Source organism: Typopeltis vanoorti, chromosome 16 (assembly GCF_054136105.1).
Source record: "Typopeltis vanoorti isolate ZY-2024b chromosome 16, IOZ_Tvanoo_1.0, whole genome shotgun sequence".
Taxonomy (NCBI): domain Eukaryota; kingdom Metazoa; phylum Arthropoda; class Arachnida; order Uropygi; family Thelyphonidae; genus Typopeltis; species Typopeltis vanoorti.
Genome location: NC_143564.1, coordinates 98207419 through 98225819, shown reverse-complemented (window position 1 = coordinate 98225819; position 18401 = coordinate 98207419). Strand labels below are relative to the sequence as shown.

Below are 18401 nucleotides of genomic sequence, written 5' to 3'. Positions count from 1 at the left end.
GGTGAAGAACAAGCTGGATTCAGGCCAAATAGAGGCTGTCAGGATCAGATCTTCACTTTACGACAAATAGTCGAGAAAGCACGGGAATATAACAAAGATCTGTATTTAAGTTTTGTCGATTTGGAAAAGGCATATGACAAGGTGCCAAGAGAGAAGCTATTCAATACGCTGGTGTTATATGGTGTCAATGGGGCATTATATCAAGCAATACTTAGTCTTTATTTGAGTTGTGAGTCAGCATTAGAATTGAAGGAAGTACAGGAAGATGGTTTAATGTTAAATCTGGTGTGAGACAAGGATGTACATTATCCCCTCTGTTATTCATTATCTATATGGATCACATTATGAAGGAATGTGGTATTAAACCCGATATCAAAATTGGAGAAGTTAATGTCAGCTCTTTGCTTTATGCGGATGATGTTATACTTCTAAATAAATCCGCTACAAGTCTGCAAGATTCTCTGACTAAATTGAATAGCTGTTGTAATAGATATGGTATGAAGGTCAGCAATAAAAAGACAAAGACAATGAAAATAGGCAGAATCATTGAAAATGTCAACTGTGTTGTGAATGGAGAACCTGTGGAACAAGTAAAACATTTCAGCTATTTAGGCACGATTTTTACTGAAGATGGTAAACTAAATATAGAAATAAACAACAGAATCAGCAAAGCTGGTATCGTGGGAAGTCAATTGAATAAATTCATATGGAATAAGAAAGAAATTAGTCAGAACACTAAATTAGCTGTATACAAGACTGTGTTCAAACCAATTTTAACTTATGGATCTGAGAGCTGGGTCAGAAGTAAAACACTTGACCAAAGACTAGAGACCGCAGATATGAGAGTCCTGAGAAAGATTAGAGGCGTGAACAGATGGCATCAATGGCAATATCATATTAAAAATGAGGATATTAGGAAAGAACTTGACATTGTCAGCATCCAGGAATGCATTAGCAGAGCTAATCTCAGATGGTATGGTCACTTAAATAGAATGGGAGAGGAAAGATTAGCAAAACAAGTGTTCTCTGCCAGGTTGGCAGGAAAACGACCCAGAGGAAGACCAAGATATAGGTGGATTGATACGGTACAAAGTGCCTTAGACGATAGAAATATATACGATCTGATAATATTGGAGTCTTGACAAGTAACAGACTGATTTGGAGGAAAATTGTAGATAGGAAGTTAGTAATGATGTAATTTTTTCATGTAGTACTGTCATATCCTGTACACCCCTTGAGGGTACATGGCAGGAATTTTTTGATGATGATGATGAAAGGTAGCAAGGAGATAAACTAGAGAAGTAGAAGTAAATAAAAGGTTCTTAAGGGTAGGAGTTGAGTGGATATTTTTTTTTATAAGTGAGCAAGGACGAAACGAGCTTTATAGTTAGCTGAAAGTATAATCAGCAGTAATAATGAAAAGGAAATTAATACTACAATTGGATAAAATAAAAAGCTGGATGTTTAAGGAAGAATTCTGAATGAACCCGGCTATTCTAGAATTGTGGCTTATTTCAGATTTGCCCTAAAAAGAACCTCACGGTGTTTAATTAGTTTATGAGTGGTAACGACGATAGTTGAAGTACCCTGTAATTGAAGTCTAGAATTCTGAAGTGCGTTTGATAGTGCTTTAAGTATAACCATGGATAAGTCTTGTAGATGTGTTTTTATTAAGTAAGATAAATAAGTTCCAGAAGTTTGCTCACAACATAATAGATGTTCTAGGAACCATTTCCGGTAAGGTCTATCATAGTGAATTATTAACTTTAACTTTGGAAACTCTTTGTGAATGAGAGTTGGAGATAAGAATTGTTTGAAAGATATTTTCAGCTATTAGTGCTTGTAATATTTTGAACTTATAGCATGACTGAGAATTGTGTGAAAACTGACTAGATTGTATGTTCCATTATATTAATTTAAGTGTAGAAACTTTGTAACTCAGAAGCTGAGAAAGTACACGTGAAGACTTGGAAGATTGTGCTATTGAGATTATCTAAACTTAATGTTTGACTTGTTTCTAGTATATAGAAATTAGAAGTAAAATTTAGGTATGTGTTATATGTGCTATATTAAATGTTTCATTGGTTAATCTAACTATTGTATTTGCCTGAATTTCTTATTACTGCACCGTTCACAAAAATTCGAATCTAGCGGGAATTGCAGAAGGAAAATAAATACTTCCGCCTGATTGAATGAAAGGACTGCTAACTAACTTTGAATTGATCGTACTGTTTCATATAGACTTATCTAAGGATAGAGTGGCGCAATATAATAGAAATTTCTCTACCCTTGGATTAGTGATCAATTTACTATTAGTTGTGTTTTATTTTATGAAAGTGACTAGTAACAAGATGGCGGATTAGAACACAACATGAAGAAAACAACGTCACAACACTTGGGAAATACGTCAGGGGGAAGACTGTTCCACAGTACTGCAGTAGCAGGGATGAATGGGGAGGAGAAGAAACTTGTTCTTCTCTTCCTCATTCAGCAGGTTTTGAGCTTACTCTGTAGATCAGATATTTGTTGAATAGTTGAAAGGAAGGAGTAATGGCAAGGGCAGCTAATACTGGAAATTGTATAAACATATGATAAGAAAGAAACAGGCATAGATTTTTTTTTTTTTTTTTTTTTTTAAGAAGAGTGATAGGTAAGTGGAATGTGTTACCAAATAAGGGGATAAAGGAATGAGGTGACACGTCTAAGAGAATCTTCTCTCAGTGCATCTCTCTGCTCTGTTATATGCCAAAAGAACTACTACTGTAATAGAATAATTAAATATAGTGTCATTGCAGTTATAAAAAACCCTCCCTGAAAAATCACCATTTAAAAAAAAAAAAAAACATTTCATATTCACTTTAACATTCAAGGCATAAAATAAATAAATGCAAACTTAAATAGCATGCACTACCACCTAGACCTAAGCTGTATTTGAAAGTGTGCTGAACAGCAACTATAAAAAACAAGTCCATCCTCATTCAAATTATATTCTTTATGATTGTCATCAGCCACATGTCCTCTTCAATTGGAAAAGACCTGGATTCAGTTAATTATGCGAGGCTTAGTTATATGGGTTTCATATATATTTGGTCTCATATGGAGGTGGTTTTTTACTCCTGGAAACTGAGGAGAGAAAATCTGCAATTAACAGACAACACACTACACAGTATTAACAAAATGTGTGTAGATGATTATGTAGACAGAATAATCTCTCACAATGATGTGCGACTCCGCAGAGATCATTATCATAGTAATATTCCTTGCCAGGTGATACCCAATCTTGAATCCTTGGCTTAAAAGTTTCCATGCCACATTTGTATTGTTCATTTGTTGTCTCTACTGCTCTCCTAGTTCTAAAAATCACTCATTTTTTTTTTATCCTTGCAGCTTGATTTCCTGCAATCCAACTACATGAACAATTAAGTCATCTTCCTTTCCATTTCTACAATTTCACTGATTGCAGTGAAGCTCAAGCATTTGCTTTAAACAATGACTTAGTACAAATTGTGCATCTATCCAACCAGTATAATGTACACTCACCCAATATACTAAATCTTTTTTTTAACCAGTTCCCCTTCCACGTAATGCTGTTGAGTTTAACTCTTCAGTTGGTAACCGAGATGAAACTTGTACTGAATCTTTCTCTGAAGATAAAACTTCCACAAATTTCATTTCAAGCATTTTATAGTTAAAATGATTCAAATGAATTACTCAACAAATTTTACAGTGATCATAAATGCAACTATTTCATGATATTGGTTATACTATAATTAAAGATGCCAAGAAGTTACACCCTTGCTTTTTTTTCCTTTATCCAATTGTAAGCAAACAAAGTTTGCATGTGAAATAACTTCAAGAGTGGCAACTCGTATATAGAGGCTAATGCACTGGGATACTAAGGTAAGTGATGTGAAGTCATTAGCTTCTATATACAAGTTGCAAAGTCATGAAGTTACTTCACATGTAAACTTTGTTTGCATGCACTTGGATAAAGGATTAGACCAAGAATATAATTTCTTGGCATCTTTAATTTATACCATTTTATCAGAGTTCAGTAAAGGACTTATCGTGGGTGAATGTCTGGCTGGAGCCACAATTTTGAAAACAGCAGAGCTGATTGGTTTCTCAAAAGATGAGATATCAAGTGTTTAATGAGTGGAAAAATAACCCACATTGCTTGTCTAAGAGGCATAACTGTGGCCCTAAGACAGTCTGTCAGGAATGAGATCACCATTGTCTGAGAAGGCTTGTATGGATAAACAGAACTTCCTATTGTAGCAATGCCACATTTAATTCCATCAAGAGAAGGAGGAATTATATCAGCTGAACTGTTTTTGCCAATACAGCACAGTATTGTGTGTATACTAAATCCCAAATTCCATCTATTCAGAGTATGGCAATGAAAAATTTTGACACATTTTACTTCTGCAAAAAAAGTCCAAGCAAAGCAAAAATTAGATTGGCTTTGTCAAATTGTATAGAATTTTAAATGCCAAAATTGAAGAAAAATCCATCTGGCCAGAGTCCAACAACAATATGCATAATGATAGACAAACAACTATATGCAGTTTATCCCTCTTTCATCATTCAGTGTTGTACATAATGTACCAATTCTCAACTCCTACAAAAATCCAAACTCATCATATGGAAAGCATTTTGCAATGTGCGGACAAGTCCTTATAGGGCAACTTGGATCACATTTACCACAGGTTGCAAGATATAAAGATATAAACCAGTAAGTTTTCATATATAATCAGTGAACCAAATTAGTTTTTGGTGAAACATTTAATAAAATTCTTATTTTTATAATATACAAAACCTGTCATTGAATTAGAAACCTTTATGCAGATGCACAAAAACATCACTTACACAGCGTGTGTATGTGTTGAGCCCATACACGAGTTGATGACGTTGGTTGATCAACCTATAGCACCATATATGAGTAGTGGGTTGGAAAAGGAGGAACTTTACATTTGATTTAAAAGACTGTATATTGTATTCCTTGGGAAACACATCAGGGGAAAAGACTGTTCCACAATACAGTAGCAGGGATGAAGGAGGAGGGAAAAAAAATTTGTTTGTGGGTTACTGAGAGAAAATGGTTCTTTTTTGTGAGAAATAAGGCAGAACCAGGTTTTATTAGAATTGAAATTGATGAGGTTATCTGAACCCCATTGGAGGATGGATTGAAGATCAGAACTGAGGGAAGTAGTGATTGATATTGTGTAGAGTAAGGTTCATCTAATGAAAGGGAGGAGTGCAATGTGCTGTCATCTGCAAAACTGTGTATTGAGTTGGAGGTCAACTGAAGTAGGTCATTGATATATAGCAGGAAGAGGGTTGATGAGAGGACAGAACCTTGTGGAACCCTGGCATTAGTTGAATGGTGAGAGGATAAAGAACAGCCTACCATCACACAGTGTGCATCCAGATAGAATGCTGGCAATCCAACTATAGAAGACTAAACGATGGTAGTTTGCTTAGTCTTTGTGCCAGACCCAGTCAAAGGCTTTGGAGATAGCAAGTGCAATCACTTGAGATTCACTGAACTTCTCCATGTCATTTGTCCAGAGATGGGTGACAATGGGAGCAGATCTCCTGTTGGTCATCAGCGATGGGATCCATACTGCCGGTATGGATCCCATACTGCCAGTTTAATAGATGAAACTCCCTTTCAACTATTTGCTTCGCACCAAATGTCATTTGAAATATGGAATTGTAAGCTCAAGTAGTTTCAATAAATTGATGAGACTGGGAGTGATAATGGTTTTCAGGAGGAGCTGTAATTTCACCTTTCCATTCAAACACATTCTGGGAGATTCATGTCTGTATTTAAGTGCTTTACAATGCTGACATGCTAGTCATAGTACCGATCACAACTGTTGAACCAGTAGAATAGCAGTAGAATATAAGAGAAAGCAGACCATTCCTTGTTATTCCAAGAAAGTTCAATAATTTCACTCTGTCTGTTTATTCTGATACACTTTGCTGCAGGAGTCGAGCGACTTATAGAACTTTCTCTTTGTCATGGCATATTGGAAAAAATAAAATACCGAAAAATAATTATAAAAACTACTAATAAACACTGATATTAATATAATGACAGTAGTAATAATAATAATCATGGTAACAGTGGCGCACCGGAGGGGCCCGGTCCCCCACACCCCAAAACGAAAAAAAAATACCTAGAAAATTTCCCAAAAATCTTTTCCTAATTAAAATTCGTTTTTTTTTTTTATTATTTATTTATGTTGTGTCGTGTCTTATATTTCTATACTACTTATGTATTAGCGGTCACATAAGATGGGAATACCATATAGCTCTCAAGAATCATGTCACCAAAAACACACACATATTAACCACAGTAATGACTATTTAATTCGTAAATATTTCATCCCAAGTATCTTAGGACATCATCAGTACAGTAGTTCAAACAATACTAGGAATAAATACAATTAGGGCGCATGATTACAATGGAATCTCAATATGCATACAGTAACGTGTTATAGAAGTAAATAAAATAAAATAAAACAATATATATAAAGATTATTTTACACTTTTTTGTATGACAATTTCCCATGCTTTAGGAATAGTAAGAACGTCGTTGCGGTTTAAATTTGGTCTGTGTAGTAGGGCTTCAGCACTTTCTTTATATAAACGTTCATATTTATATAAAGATCTGTGTAAAAGTTTCGACTTCTCCCAATGGATCCTATGGTTTGGATTTTCAACCCCATGTTGGGAGAGACCAGATTTCTGCGGTTTGAAAAGACGAATGTGGTCTTGATGTTCCGAGATGCGTTTCTGAACAGACCTACCTGTCTCACCAAAGTAAGACAATTTGCAGGAGCATAGGATCTCATAAACGCCAGGTAACTTCAGAGGTGATAGTTTGTCCTTAGGAGAAGGTAACAAGTTCTAGATTTGGTTGATAGGTTTGTAAGTAGTGGCAAAATTGTTTTTCTTCTTCATAATTTTTGAAAGACGTTCGGAGATGTCTTTGACGTAAGGTATGGGAATCCTATAGGCTTCTTCTTGGCTGGGTTGATGTGTGGGAAGTTGACTGATGATTTTTTGAGTTGTTTTAAGATTATATCCATTTAGTATGGCTGTATTTTTGATTATTTCTAGTTCTTGGTTTAGAGAATCTTCAGAGGAGCAGAATTTGTGTGTTCTGGAAACTAGTGATTTAATGATGCCAGATTTCTGAGATGATGTCCCAAGACTTGGGATGAAATATTTACGAATTAAATAGTCATTACTGTGGTTAGTACTTGTCTTTTTTAGTGATGAATTCATCACAGGTTTCGTTATATAAAAACGGGTATCATGTATTGACAATAATTTGTTTAATTTGTTCATAAATGATATAGGAAAGGATCTGAGAGGAACAGTTCAATTGTTTGCGGATGATGCAAAGTTGGGTAGGGCAATAGTGAATGCAGATGACGTCAAAATTTTGCAGGATGATTTGGATAGATTGGAGGTCTGGGCTAGGGATAATGGATGTCAATTTAATGTGGCAAAATGTAAGGTTATGCATTTTGGTGTGAAAAGATTGGAGGCAGTTTACTGCATTGGTGGAACCGTGCTCCAGGAAATTGATGAGGCACGAGATTTAGGAGTGTTGGTGGATAAGGAATTGAAATTTAGGGGACACATTGCAAAAGTGGCCAAATCAGCTCATCAAATCACTTGGTTGCTGAAGAATACGTTGACAAGCAGAGACAAGCAGATTATTGTTCCTCTGTATCGAGCCTTGATAAGACCTCATCTCGACTACTGTGCCCAGATTTGGTCACCTAGGTTTCTTCTTGATGTGGAGGAGGTGGAGAGGATCCAGAGGCGAGTGACCAAGATGATAGCAGGTCTGTGGAATGAACCGTATGAGAACAGGTTGAGGATTTGTGGGTTGCAAAAATTGGTTGATAGGCAGAGGAGGGGAGATATGATTGAGACATTCAAATTACTGAAGGGTTTCTATAAAATTAATTCAGAAGATATTTTTGAGAACAGGGCTGGTTGTGGGAGGACTAGGGGACATCCATGGAAACTGGGCAAAAGTGTGGTTAGTAAAGATGTTAGAGCTGGGTTCTTTACTTTTAGAGTAGTGAATGAGTGGAATGCGCTCCCTGAGTCTGTGGTGGATGCTGTGACAGTGAATGAGTTTAAGGGGAGGTATGATAGATACTGTATGAATGTCGAATAGTTGTGATGAAAATGATTTGGGGCCTCCCTCGATGAGTCTAATGACTCCCCGGAGTTGCCCGTAATAATAATAATAACTGCAGATGCTCAGTCATAGGTCGTATGCAATGCGTAGTGTCTATTCTCAAATCGTCTACTCAACTCGCCCCCCCCAAGATTAAATCCTGAGTGCACCACTGAATGATAATAATGAAAGAACTTCTCAAAATAGTGACCAATTATTGTTAAATTGCAGTACGTTAAGGCGAGCTATTCTCTGCGCGTATACCATGAACGGGATGCTTCTAACGCCAACTCACGTGTTAGGCCATGATTTCTCGCCTGAGCAGGGCGAACCTTTCCTCTCCATAAAGCTCCTACTAGCGTGCCTCAGCCACTTCATTTATTTCAATAATACGTCACGCCTTGACACTATGGTTTTTGCATATTGTAAATCACCTGTAGAAGATAGACATATGCTGTCGTGGACATTTCTGTAGCTCTCACCAAGATCTACATTTCTGTCACACATAATACGGGCCTATTTTTTATGGTTCAGCCAGTACATTTAGTTGAACATGCGCGGGCAGGAGGTAAAATAATAATAATCACTACTCCATACTCTGGAGGTGTACATGAAAATGCACATAAATCATCTTTGCAATATTAAGTAGTGAAGACATCATCAAAATCTGTCGATTCGTTCTCGAGTTATAAGCGGACATCGAAAATGGACGCTCTCTCTCTCTATATATATATATATAGAGAGAGAGAGAATTTGGCATTTAGTATTGCAATTATGTGCTTAGTATTATTGGAGCTGCCATGTGGTTAAGCGATAGCGATATAAAATAATTTAATTGTAGTTATATAAGTAAGCAAACGTGCCTACCGTACATTGTAATCCTTAGGGAATAACACGCTAATGTTGAATGTATATTATAAATTAACATACCGTAGTCCCTCCTTATCTGCAGTCAACCTCGGGCAGAAATATTAAATGGAAAATTCCAGAAATAAACAATTTCTAATTACATCGGCGAAGTGGATATTAGATCCAACATTATTTCAAAGCCGAATGTTGGATCTAATATCCACTTTGTCTATGTAATTTTACATCGCCAAAATGAAGCCATGTGGCTCATTCTTTTAGTAATAGACAATTCATAAGTTTTAAATTGCACGCCGTTCTGATTAGTTCTCGGTTATCAGATCGACTGTCGCGGTATCGCAGTGTTTGTGTTCAAGTAACCCTTATTTTACGTAATAACGGCCCTTCATAGCTGCAATTGTTTCGGCCGCAATTCAAAGTAATCCCATCCATTTTGATCAGTCGGCAACAAGGATGCATGCATATTGGTTGCAAATATCTTTCGAATCCCGTCTAGGACTTTAACTTTACAAAAGCTTTTCAACTGAATGTCGGTTAATTGGTCTCAATATAAGAGGAAAGATAAAGACCATTTGCAATAAGGCGGGGAAAAAAAAAAAAAATCAGAGAAGCAAAACGCTATGGCACTGGGGAACTTGCCAAAGGGTGCCGGTAACAGGATATTTCATCACTTAGTAAAATTGGTATACTTAAAAAAAACGTATCTACGAATTTGCCAAGGGCGCCAAAAACTTAGCTACGCCACTGAGGGAAAAGTTTGTCCTTTAATGGACAGGATGCTTCCCTCATCCACATAAAATAAATTTCACTTTGGGGATTGTAGAAAGATGTGATATTTTCGTGATGGGACCAGTTTATTTTCTAATCGATGTTGTTATAAAAAAGAAAAAGTGTTACCCTGATTGATTTATTTTTTAAACCACGTGTACTTTGCAGAACTACTAACTACATACCTTCGCTCTGGCGCAATTAATAAGTCTTAGTTGCATTTCCTAAATGAACAACCAGTTAAGTCAACCAGTTATTTAAATAATGAACTTACTGGGAAAAGGTTGATATTTCGCAGATGGCTTTGTCAGGAACTGTGGTCCAGTTTATTGCTGCCTTAACCATGAGTTCTGCATTCATAAGACCAAATCCGAAGCGGCTGTTATACATGAGTCCTGCGGAGTTTTGTTTCCATCCTTTATGTTCAAGGGGTTCAAACTGAGAGGTCCATACCACAAGATGCTGCATATCTCTCCATGTAAGGTTGGGACTAAAAAAGAAATAAAATAAAAAAAATATATATTAATGATGGAATAAACTTTAACTTGATTAAACTTGATTAAAGTTTATTCCAACACTCTTCACTGAACAACTTGAGCTTAATTTCTGTTTTTAAAAAATGGAATCAAATATATTTCAATTACCCGTGGGTCCAATACTCTGTGTCTGATCTTGTTTCACCATTCTTTGTCATTTCTCTCATATTGCCAGGTGACTCAAATCCTTCAAACTCTTTCCACACTACTCCTTTCACACTGTCTACCCACTCTCGCCTTGGTTGTCCTCTTTTATTGAAAACCTTAGTGCGTGATACAGTGGATCACGCACTAAGGTTTTGGATCTTGCTACTGTTATCCATTCTGCAGATATGTCAAAAAAACTTCAGTTTCCTTTGAATTATTTTCTGCATTAGATTTTCTTTGCAGTTTACTTTGCGATAGTTCTTCGTGTGTTACATTTTACATCCAATTGGTAGAATCTTTCTATAACATGTTCTTTCGAAAGCCAATATTCTTCTCACAGTCTTAGATCATTACCCATGTCTCATATTTCAGCATACTAAGTTTAAAACCAAACGAACAAGTTTCATATAGGTTTCACATATACTACCTAATCAGATGTACTGATTATCTGTATAATACACCACGTTAGAATAGATATGGCGTTCGTGATATTAAGATATCTTAATGAAGGCAAAGGGCAAAATATATTTTGGCTTTCATGGTAACGCTATCTGATTTTAACAAATATTAGACACTTTTTTTTTTCGATTCAAAGGCAATGTTTAATTAAAATGAGTTGCCCAAATCATTTTTATATAAAACATTCATTGTGTTGAAAATAACTCAAAAAAAAATTCATATGCCTATGTTTCGTACGTAAATTTGTATTCCAGTTTCAAGATTGAAGACTGTTAGTTATTTTAAAAGGTTATATAAAAATGCCTTTTCGATGTATGGGTTATATATCTCATACACTGAAAAGGAATTTAATCACATTTTAAGTATCGACTTTACTTACAACCAAATCGTGGGATGATAGTAGATAGTATAATTTAAGTGCTCTCTCTTAACTTGTGCGTTTCATGCAACCTTTTTAAATATTTAATAGTCTGAAGAGGAAAAACAACAAGTTCGACGAAACATCGATTCGATGTTTGTCTAATTTGATAACCAGCTTTATACGTAACATGGAATTCCGTTCAGAAGAAAAATCCCCGGCTTCATCTACTGGGCAAGCAAACTATCATCGCCTTTGTGTGAATATAAAATGTCAAAAATTACCAATCATTCAGCTTATGTGCAATCGATTTCGATGCTGCTGTTCTTCCGAAGAAACTTCGCACGACACCAGAATAAATTATTACAAAACCGGGCGTCTTGTTATAAGTCAGGGGTCTTCACACATGGCCCGCCGGCCATTTTGAAAAAATGGCTACTTAACATTAAAACGCGATTAAATAAATAATTTCAATGAACTCCGCGGGCCACTAAGCTATGCTGCGGTATTTAGAATTGTAAGATGCTTTCCAGATTCAAAGGAACGCTGTGCATTTGATATTTTACATAAAATCCTATAAAAATAAATATTAAATAGACATGCTTCTTCAGCCAGCGCCAAGCGGTACTTAAGTACCAGTACTAATGTCGCAGGTAAATGGCTGAATCAATAGTTCGTTCGAGTGCGCTGTCTAGTGCCTTCCAGATACATCTTGAAGGTTCTCGATATTTCGTTATTTTCATATAAATACAAGTGGATCTCATCCACAGTCAGTCGTGAATAGTGTGATATTCATGTATAAGCGCACGCAGGTTCGTCTTGTCAGCCATAGCCGATTGTGGTTTTATATTGCCAGATTTTTTCATTGGTGTGAGCAGTAGTGTTACCCATTAAGGCAATGAGGCACGTGTCTAGGGGCCCAAGGCTTTGAGGGCCCCAAGCCAAGACATTTTCCTAAAATAGATTAATGTTTTCAGTAAACAAAATAAAATCTTGATTATTTTAAGCGAAAATTTTTTCAAAACAATTATTACGTTTTAATACGTATTTTGAACAGCGAGCACAATCTGCGCTTTAAATTAAATTGCATTACCAATGTAGGCGCACGGCGCTGTTGACAGCTTCGAAGTCACGAAAACTGATTGCATTGCCGAAATAGGAAGTTTCGCCTGGTTGCTCCTTAAATTCATCTGTTATTGAATCGTGTCAGAGTGAGGTGTTTGTTTCAAAAATAACTTTTTAGTGTGACTTTTCGTGTTTTCATTATTTGAGGGTAATGCAAGTAAAAAAAAAAAAAAACTACAAAAAACAAACAAACAATCAGGTTAAAGAGCAAACGTAAGTAATAAACTTTTTTTTTTTTTTTGGAAAACTCAAAACGAAATCTCAAACAGTTTTTAAATTTACTTATTTTACCCTTCAGTGTTTAACTGTGAAGCGACAATACCCAAGTGGAGCAGAAAGTACAGCAAGAAAAGAAAAAAAGATAAGCGAAGGGGCAAACACCTTTAGCAAATTTAGGATTTCTTTAATTAAAAGCTAATGATGCTAGTAGCGTTTCTTCGACATCCGAGAGCTCTATTATGAAAAATGAAAATGATGAACAAGTAATCGCACCTTCTTCTCCGCCTAGTTCCGGCTCAAATGGTGAAAATTTTAAGGAGAGAGGAAAATTTGTGCTTAATGATAATGGACAATCAAGTGCATCACACACGGTGGCTGTTCGTGTTTCGCCAAATAATTACCCTGCTGAATGGATTAATTGTGAGCAAGAACAGCTTATTCAATAATTTGTTCAAAAAGGTTATTTTCCACAAAATATATATTTTGATGAGAAAGAAACGATATAAAGTCTACGCTGCAAATAAGTGGAGTTCAACGGTTCATTTCAAAATCCTTTTTCAAATGGAAAATGCTGAATGGCGAAGAAATTGATCGTCCTTGGCTAGTTTTTTCTCCAAAGACAAAAATGGTGTATTGCGGATTTTGAAAGTTATTTTCTTCGGTTGAAGTTCGGGATCAACTAATAGTTGGACTTAATGACTGGAAAAACGCCGGATCTCGGCTTTCAACCCACAAAATAACGCGGCTCATTCAAGATCGGTTATGAGTTGGTCCATTCGATCTAATAAGAAGGGTTTGGATACGCTTTTTATTTTAAAAAAAATGGAAACTCAGTCCGAATAGTGGAAGTAATACTTTTTCTTTGTGAGCGAGGGCTTGCACTAAGAGGAAAAAACGAAATGTTTGGATCGCCTTTCAACGGCAATTATTTGGGTATGCTAGCGTTATTAGCAAAATATGATGTGTTTCTGGCAAATCACACATAGAGAAATTTGCAAATTGTGGACGTGAAAATGTGTCATACCTGTCCTCAACTATTTGTGACGAATTTATTCAATTGTTAGGAGAGTATGTACTTGACAAAATTCTAAAAGACGTTAAAGAAGCAAAATACTTTGGTATTATAGTGGATTCCACTACTGATTTGCAACATGTCGATCAGCTGACTTTTATAATAAGATATGTTAATCCGAGTACTTTTGAAGTACACGAGAGGTGTCTCAAATTTTTGCCTATTAAAAGTCAAAAGGCAGTGCATTATCTCAAGAGATTTTACAATTTATTCCAGATTGCAACCTCGATATAAAAAACTGTCGTTCTCAAAGTTACGACAATGCAGCAAACATGTCAGGGAAATACAGTGGAGTGCAAAGCCAAATAAAAGAAATCAATAATCTGGCCGAATACATACCATGCAGCGCTCATTCTCTAAATCTCGTGGGACAAACCGCAGCAAGTATTTGTGTTGAAGCAACTTCATTGTTTTGTCATTCAAAAACTATTTAATTTTGTGTCCGGATCTACTCTACTTTCAGATGTAATTTATTAAAGGAACAAATTCGCTTAAATAATTTAAGCGATAATCGACCTTTTATGATTAAATCCCTTTCCGATACAAGATGGTCTGCGTGATTTGACGCAGTTAGATCTTTAAAATCAAATTATATTTCAATCCTTAAATTTTTAAAAGTGTTAGCAGTAGACATTGAACAAAATTGCGACACAAGAAGTAAAGCAGCGAACATTTTGTTCAAACTATGCGAAATAGAAACATGTATACTATGTGTATTTTGGTACAATATTTTGGAAAGAATTGATAAGGCAATAAAATATTTCAAAAAGATGCAGTCATATTGAAAATTACAGATCATTTAAGAAGTTTAATAGAATATCTAAAACAAATTCGAGGAAATTTTGATCAATTTGAAACAGAAGGAAAAAAAGTCTTAGAGTCCATCAAAAATTTGAATGAGTTTGAACTATTCGACAACTGAAGAAGCGTAAAATAAAATTGAAGTTTTTCGCAGACGAATCTCGTTCCCCATACCATGATAATTTTTCAGCAAAGGATCGGTACAAAATTGAAACATATTTAGCTATATGCGACAGTCTAATTACAGAAATGGCGAAACGCTCTGTTGCCTACGAAAAATTTCATTCAAACTTTTCGTTTCTCTTTGAATATTCAGATTTTAATTTACAACAGAAACAACAGGCAGCTAAACAACTTGTCGCAAAATATTCAAACGATCTCTTAGAACTTTTAGAAAATGAAATAATTCAATTTCATCAACATGTCGCGCTTCACATCGAGGAAAAGGGCGAAAATGAAGGAAATATAGACACGTTTAAGAAAATTTTGTCCATGAAATGCTATCCAAACGTGAGTATCGCATTTCGACTATATTTGAAATTGGCGTGCAGGGTGTGTGAAGGTGAGCGATCTTTTTCTAAGATGGCATTAATAAGAAATCAAAAGACGGCTGTAATGAGCCAAGAGCGATTAAATGCTTTGTCCCTAATTTCTATTGAACACGAGTTTGCCAAAAAAATAAACTTTGAAGACATAATAAATTAGCGAATTCTAAAATTTGTAAAAACGACATAAAAAAGTTTTATTATTTATCACCCTTTAACAGGCAGAAAAATCCATTAGTTCAAAAAATTGAAAAGTACAAAATTTCATTTATTTGCCACCTAACTTTTATTTTATTATTATTTTTTTGGGGGGGGGGGGGCTCCCAAATATAATTTGCTTAAGTGCCCAAACTATCCTTAATCCGCCACTGAGTGCGAGACATATTCAGTAGATAATAATCATTACACGGCCATTTTGGATCATTTTTTCGGTTCACCTTCCATCACTATGGCGTCTACGAGTAAAAAGCGTAAATCAAGTGATTCTTGTCGGGTTTTTAATGAAAAGTGGACCAATTTGTACTTTTTGGTGCCGATCGACGATAAGCCAGTGTGTTTAATTTGTCTGTGTCAGCATCAAAAGAATACATTATAAATCGACAATATGAGACAAAGCATGCGTCCAATCCAATTTCGATCACCTTCAAGGGCAGTTTCGTGTGGACAAAGTAAACCATCTCCACATTGATTTAAAATGCCAGCAAGGTACGTTTAAAAGCCAGAAGGAAGAGAACGAAGCGTGCGTCAAAGTAAGTTATGTAATAGCTGAAAAAAATCAAAAGTGTTCTTGGACGGCGAGTTTGTGAAGTCGTGTCTCATCGCTGCTGGGGAAATTCTGTGCCCAAATAATAAGGAAGTGTTTCAAAAACAGAGTTTGTCTCGGGTAACTAGCACGACGTGTCGAAGAACTTGCCAATGACATTGAAGGAACTTTAAAAAACAGTAATCCGAATTTGCGTCATATTCACTTGCTTTTAGATGAGAGCACAGATGTGAAGGATACAGCACAACTGGCTATCTTTGTTCGTGGCAACGATCAACAATTCACTGTGACAGAAGAACTGCTAGCGCTCGTACCTATGAAGGGAACGACGAAAGGCACTGATATTCTTGAAGCCGCCAAGAAAACGCTCCAGCGTTTCGACCACAGCTTAACCAACCTCGAGGGTGTGGTAACTGATGGTGCCCCTGCTATAGTTGGAAAGAGCGAAGGGTTTGTTGCGCTGCTACGGAAAGAACCAGAACTAGAAGGAAACGATTTCGTCCATTACCACTGCTTAATCTACCAGGAGAATATGTGCTCAAAAACTATTGGATTTGAGAATGTCATGAAAGTTATTGTGACAGTCGTCAAAATTATTAGGGCAAGAGGATTGAATCATTGTTAATTCCAACAGTGCGAAGCGGATCATGCGATGTGGTTTATTATAGTGATGTGCGTTGGTTGAGCAGAGGGAAGGTTCTTAAAAGAGTCTTTGACTTAAGGAGCAAAATGCAGCAGTTCATGCAAACCAAGGGGGAATCCGATTGCGGATCACAGACTTGGCCTTGCATATGAATGACCTAAATACGCGGCTACAATCCAAAGATCAACTGGTGCATACTCTGATCACATCAAAGCTTTTATGGCCAAGCTCAAACTTTGGGAGGCACAACTTGCAAAAAAATGACAACTCATTTTCAGCTTCTCGCTGAGTCCAACTGTTCATCTCGTGGTGAATACGCTACAAAATTAGCCGTGTTGCGAAGCGAGTTCGAAGAGAGATTTAGTGATTTTCGTAACCAACAGTCTTCTTTAGATTTATTTTCAATTCCATTCAGTGTCAGTGCTCTGCCGAAATGCCAGGCTCAGTACAAATGGAGCTGCTTGAACTCCAAAACAACTCTTCTTTGAGAGAAAAATTATTCAATGTACCCTTGCTTACATTTTACAAAGACTGCATTTCTGAGGACGCATTCCCTAATCTTCACAGGCATGCTTTGAAGATGTGCGTTTTGTTAGGAAGCACATACTTATGTGAGCAGTTCTCCAGAATGAAGCATGTGAAGTCCAAGACAAGAGCTCAGATTATGGACCAACATCTCGAGAATACTTTGCACATAGCGATTTCCAACATTGATGGCAACATCGACAAGCTGGTCAAGGAAAAGCATTGCCAAGTTTCTCATTGACATTGTAAAAAAATGAATGTTTTCTTCATTAAATTATCTTTTTTCAACTATTGATTGTATTTACTTATCATGAACCTGACTCCTACCTACGCTCTTAAAGCTGAGTTTGTTTATTTTTTATAGGATTTTATGTAAAGTATCAAATGCATTTCCAGATTCACAGCGTTCCTTGTGAATCATCTTACAATTCTAAATACTGCAGTATAGCTTAGTGGCCCGCAGGCTTCAAAATAGGTCTCAGTTTACTGAGACCTATTTTCTTATAAAACTTCATGGAATCATGATGACATCAGTGACGTAGCGGAAGGGCTCAAAATATGGGGAGTATGTGATTAAAAATTATTACACAAATTTACTGCGGTGAACTTGCATGTTTCACGTCGTGACATCGCACTAAAGAAAACGAATTCATTACAAATAAACGGACAACAAGAAGCGTATGCACAAATTACTATACATTTAGTTTAAAATTTTCAAAGGGAGCGTTCTCAACCCAAAGTTAAGAATATTAGTAAAGGACCCATGTTGAAAACTTAATTTAAGATTCAATTCAGTCCAAGTATAATTATTTGTATATAATGTAGAAATGTGTTTTTAAATACAGTCATCTCTCGACTTACGTCCGGGTTCCGTTCCATCCGGCAGGACGTAAGTCGATACATTAAATCAACACTTATAGGGTTAGGGACTTAACTGTAATAAGTATACTGTCGATTTTAATTTTCAAAACTTATAAAACAAGAGAATGATGACCCAAATCTTCCTCCACAATCATCTTCATTACCTTCCCTGTGTGAAGGACCAGGCTGAAGCTCTTCTGGTGTAACCTTTTGTGTTTTGATGAAAATGTCCGATGCACTTGCTTATTCCTCTTCTTTTCATCATAAATTTGTTTATAGCAAACCAACGCATCATGTACTTTCCTTTCTACTAATAAGTAGCGTTCAACATTGTGGTCCATGCAAGATCCTTCGTTGTAAATTGTTTAACTACCTCTTCCTGTTTCTCCAGTTCGACCAATTCTTCGTTGGTCAACTCTTCAGGGAACTTTCTATGAGTTGAATTATGTCATCATCATCATTCACTTCGAGATTCAGATTGTTTGCTATGTCCACTATTA

General features: G+C 36.2%; 1 protein-coding gene across 2 annotated transcripts in view; it reads right to left on the bottom strand.

Annotated features, from left to right (window-relative positions):
- LOC150098211 (neuroendocrine convertase 1-like) overlaps window positions 1-18401 on the bottom strand; it is a 194223-nt gene that overhangs the window by 67434 nt on the left and 108388 nt on the right. For both annotated transcript variants that reach the window (XM_090406525.1, XM_090406526.1), the window contains exon 11: window positions 10122-10337. In XM_090406525.1, coding sequence (XP_090262651.1) covers window positions 10122-10337 — 216 coding nt within the window. The remainder of the gene's footprint in view (window positions 1-10121; window positions 10338-18401) is intronic.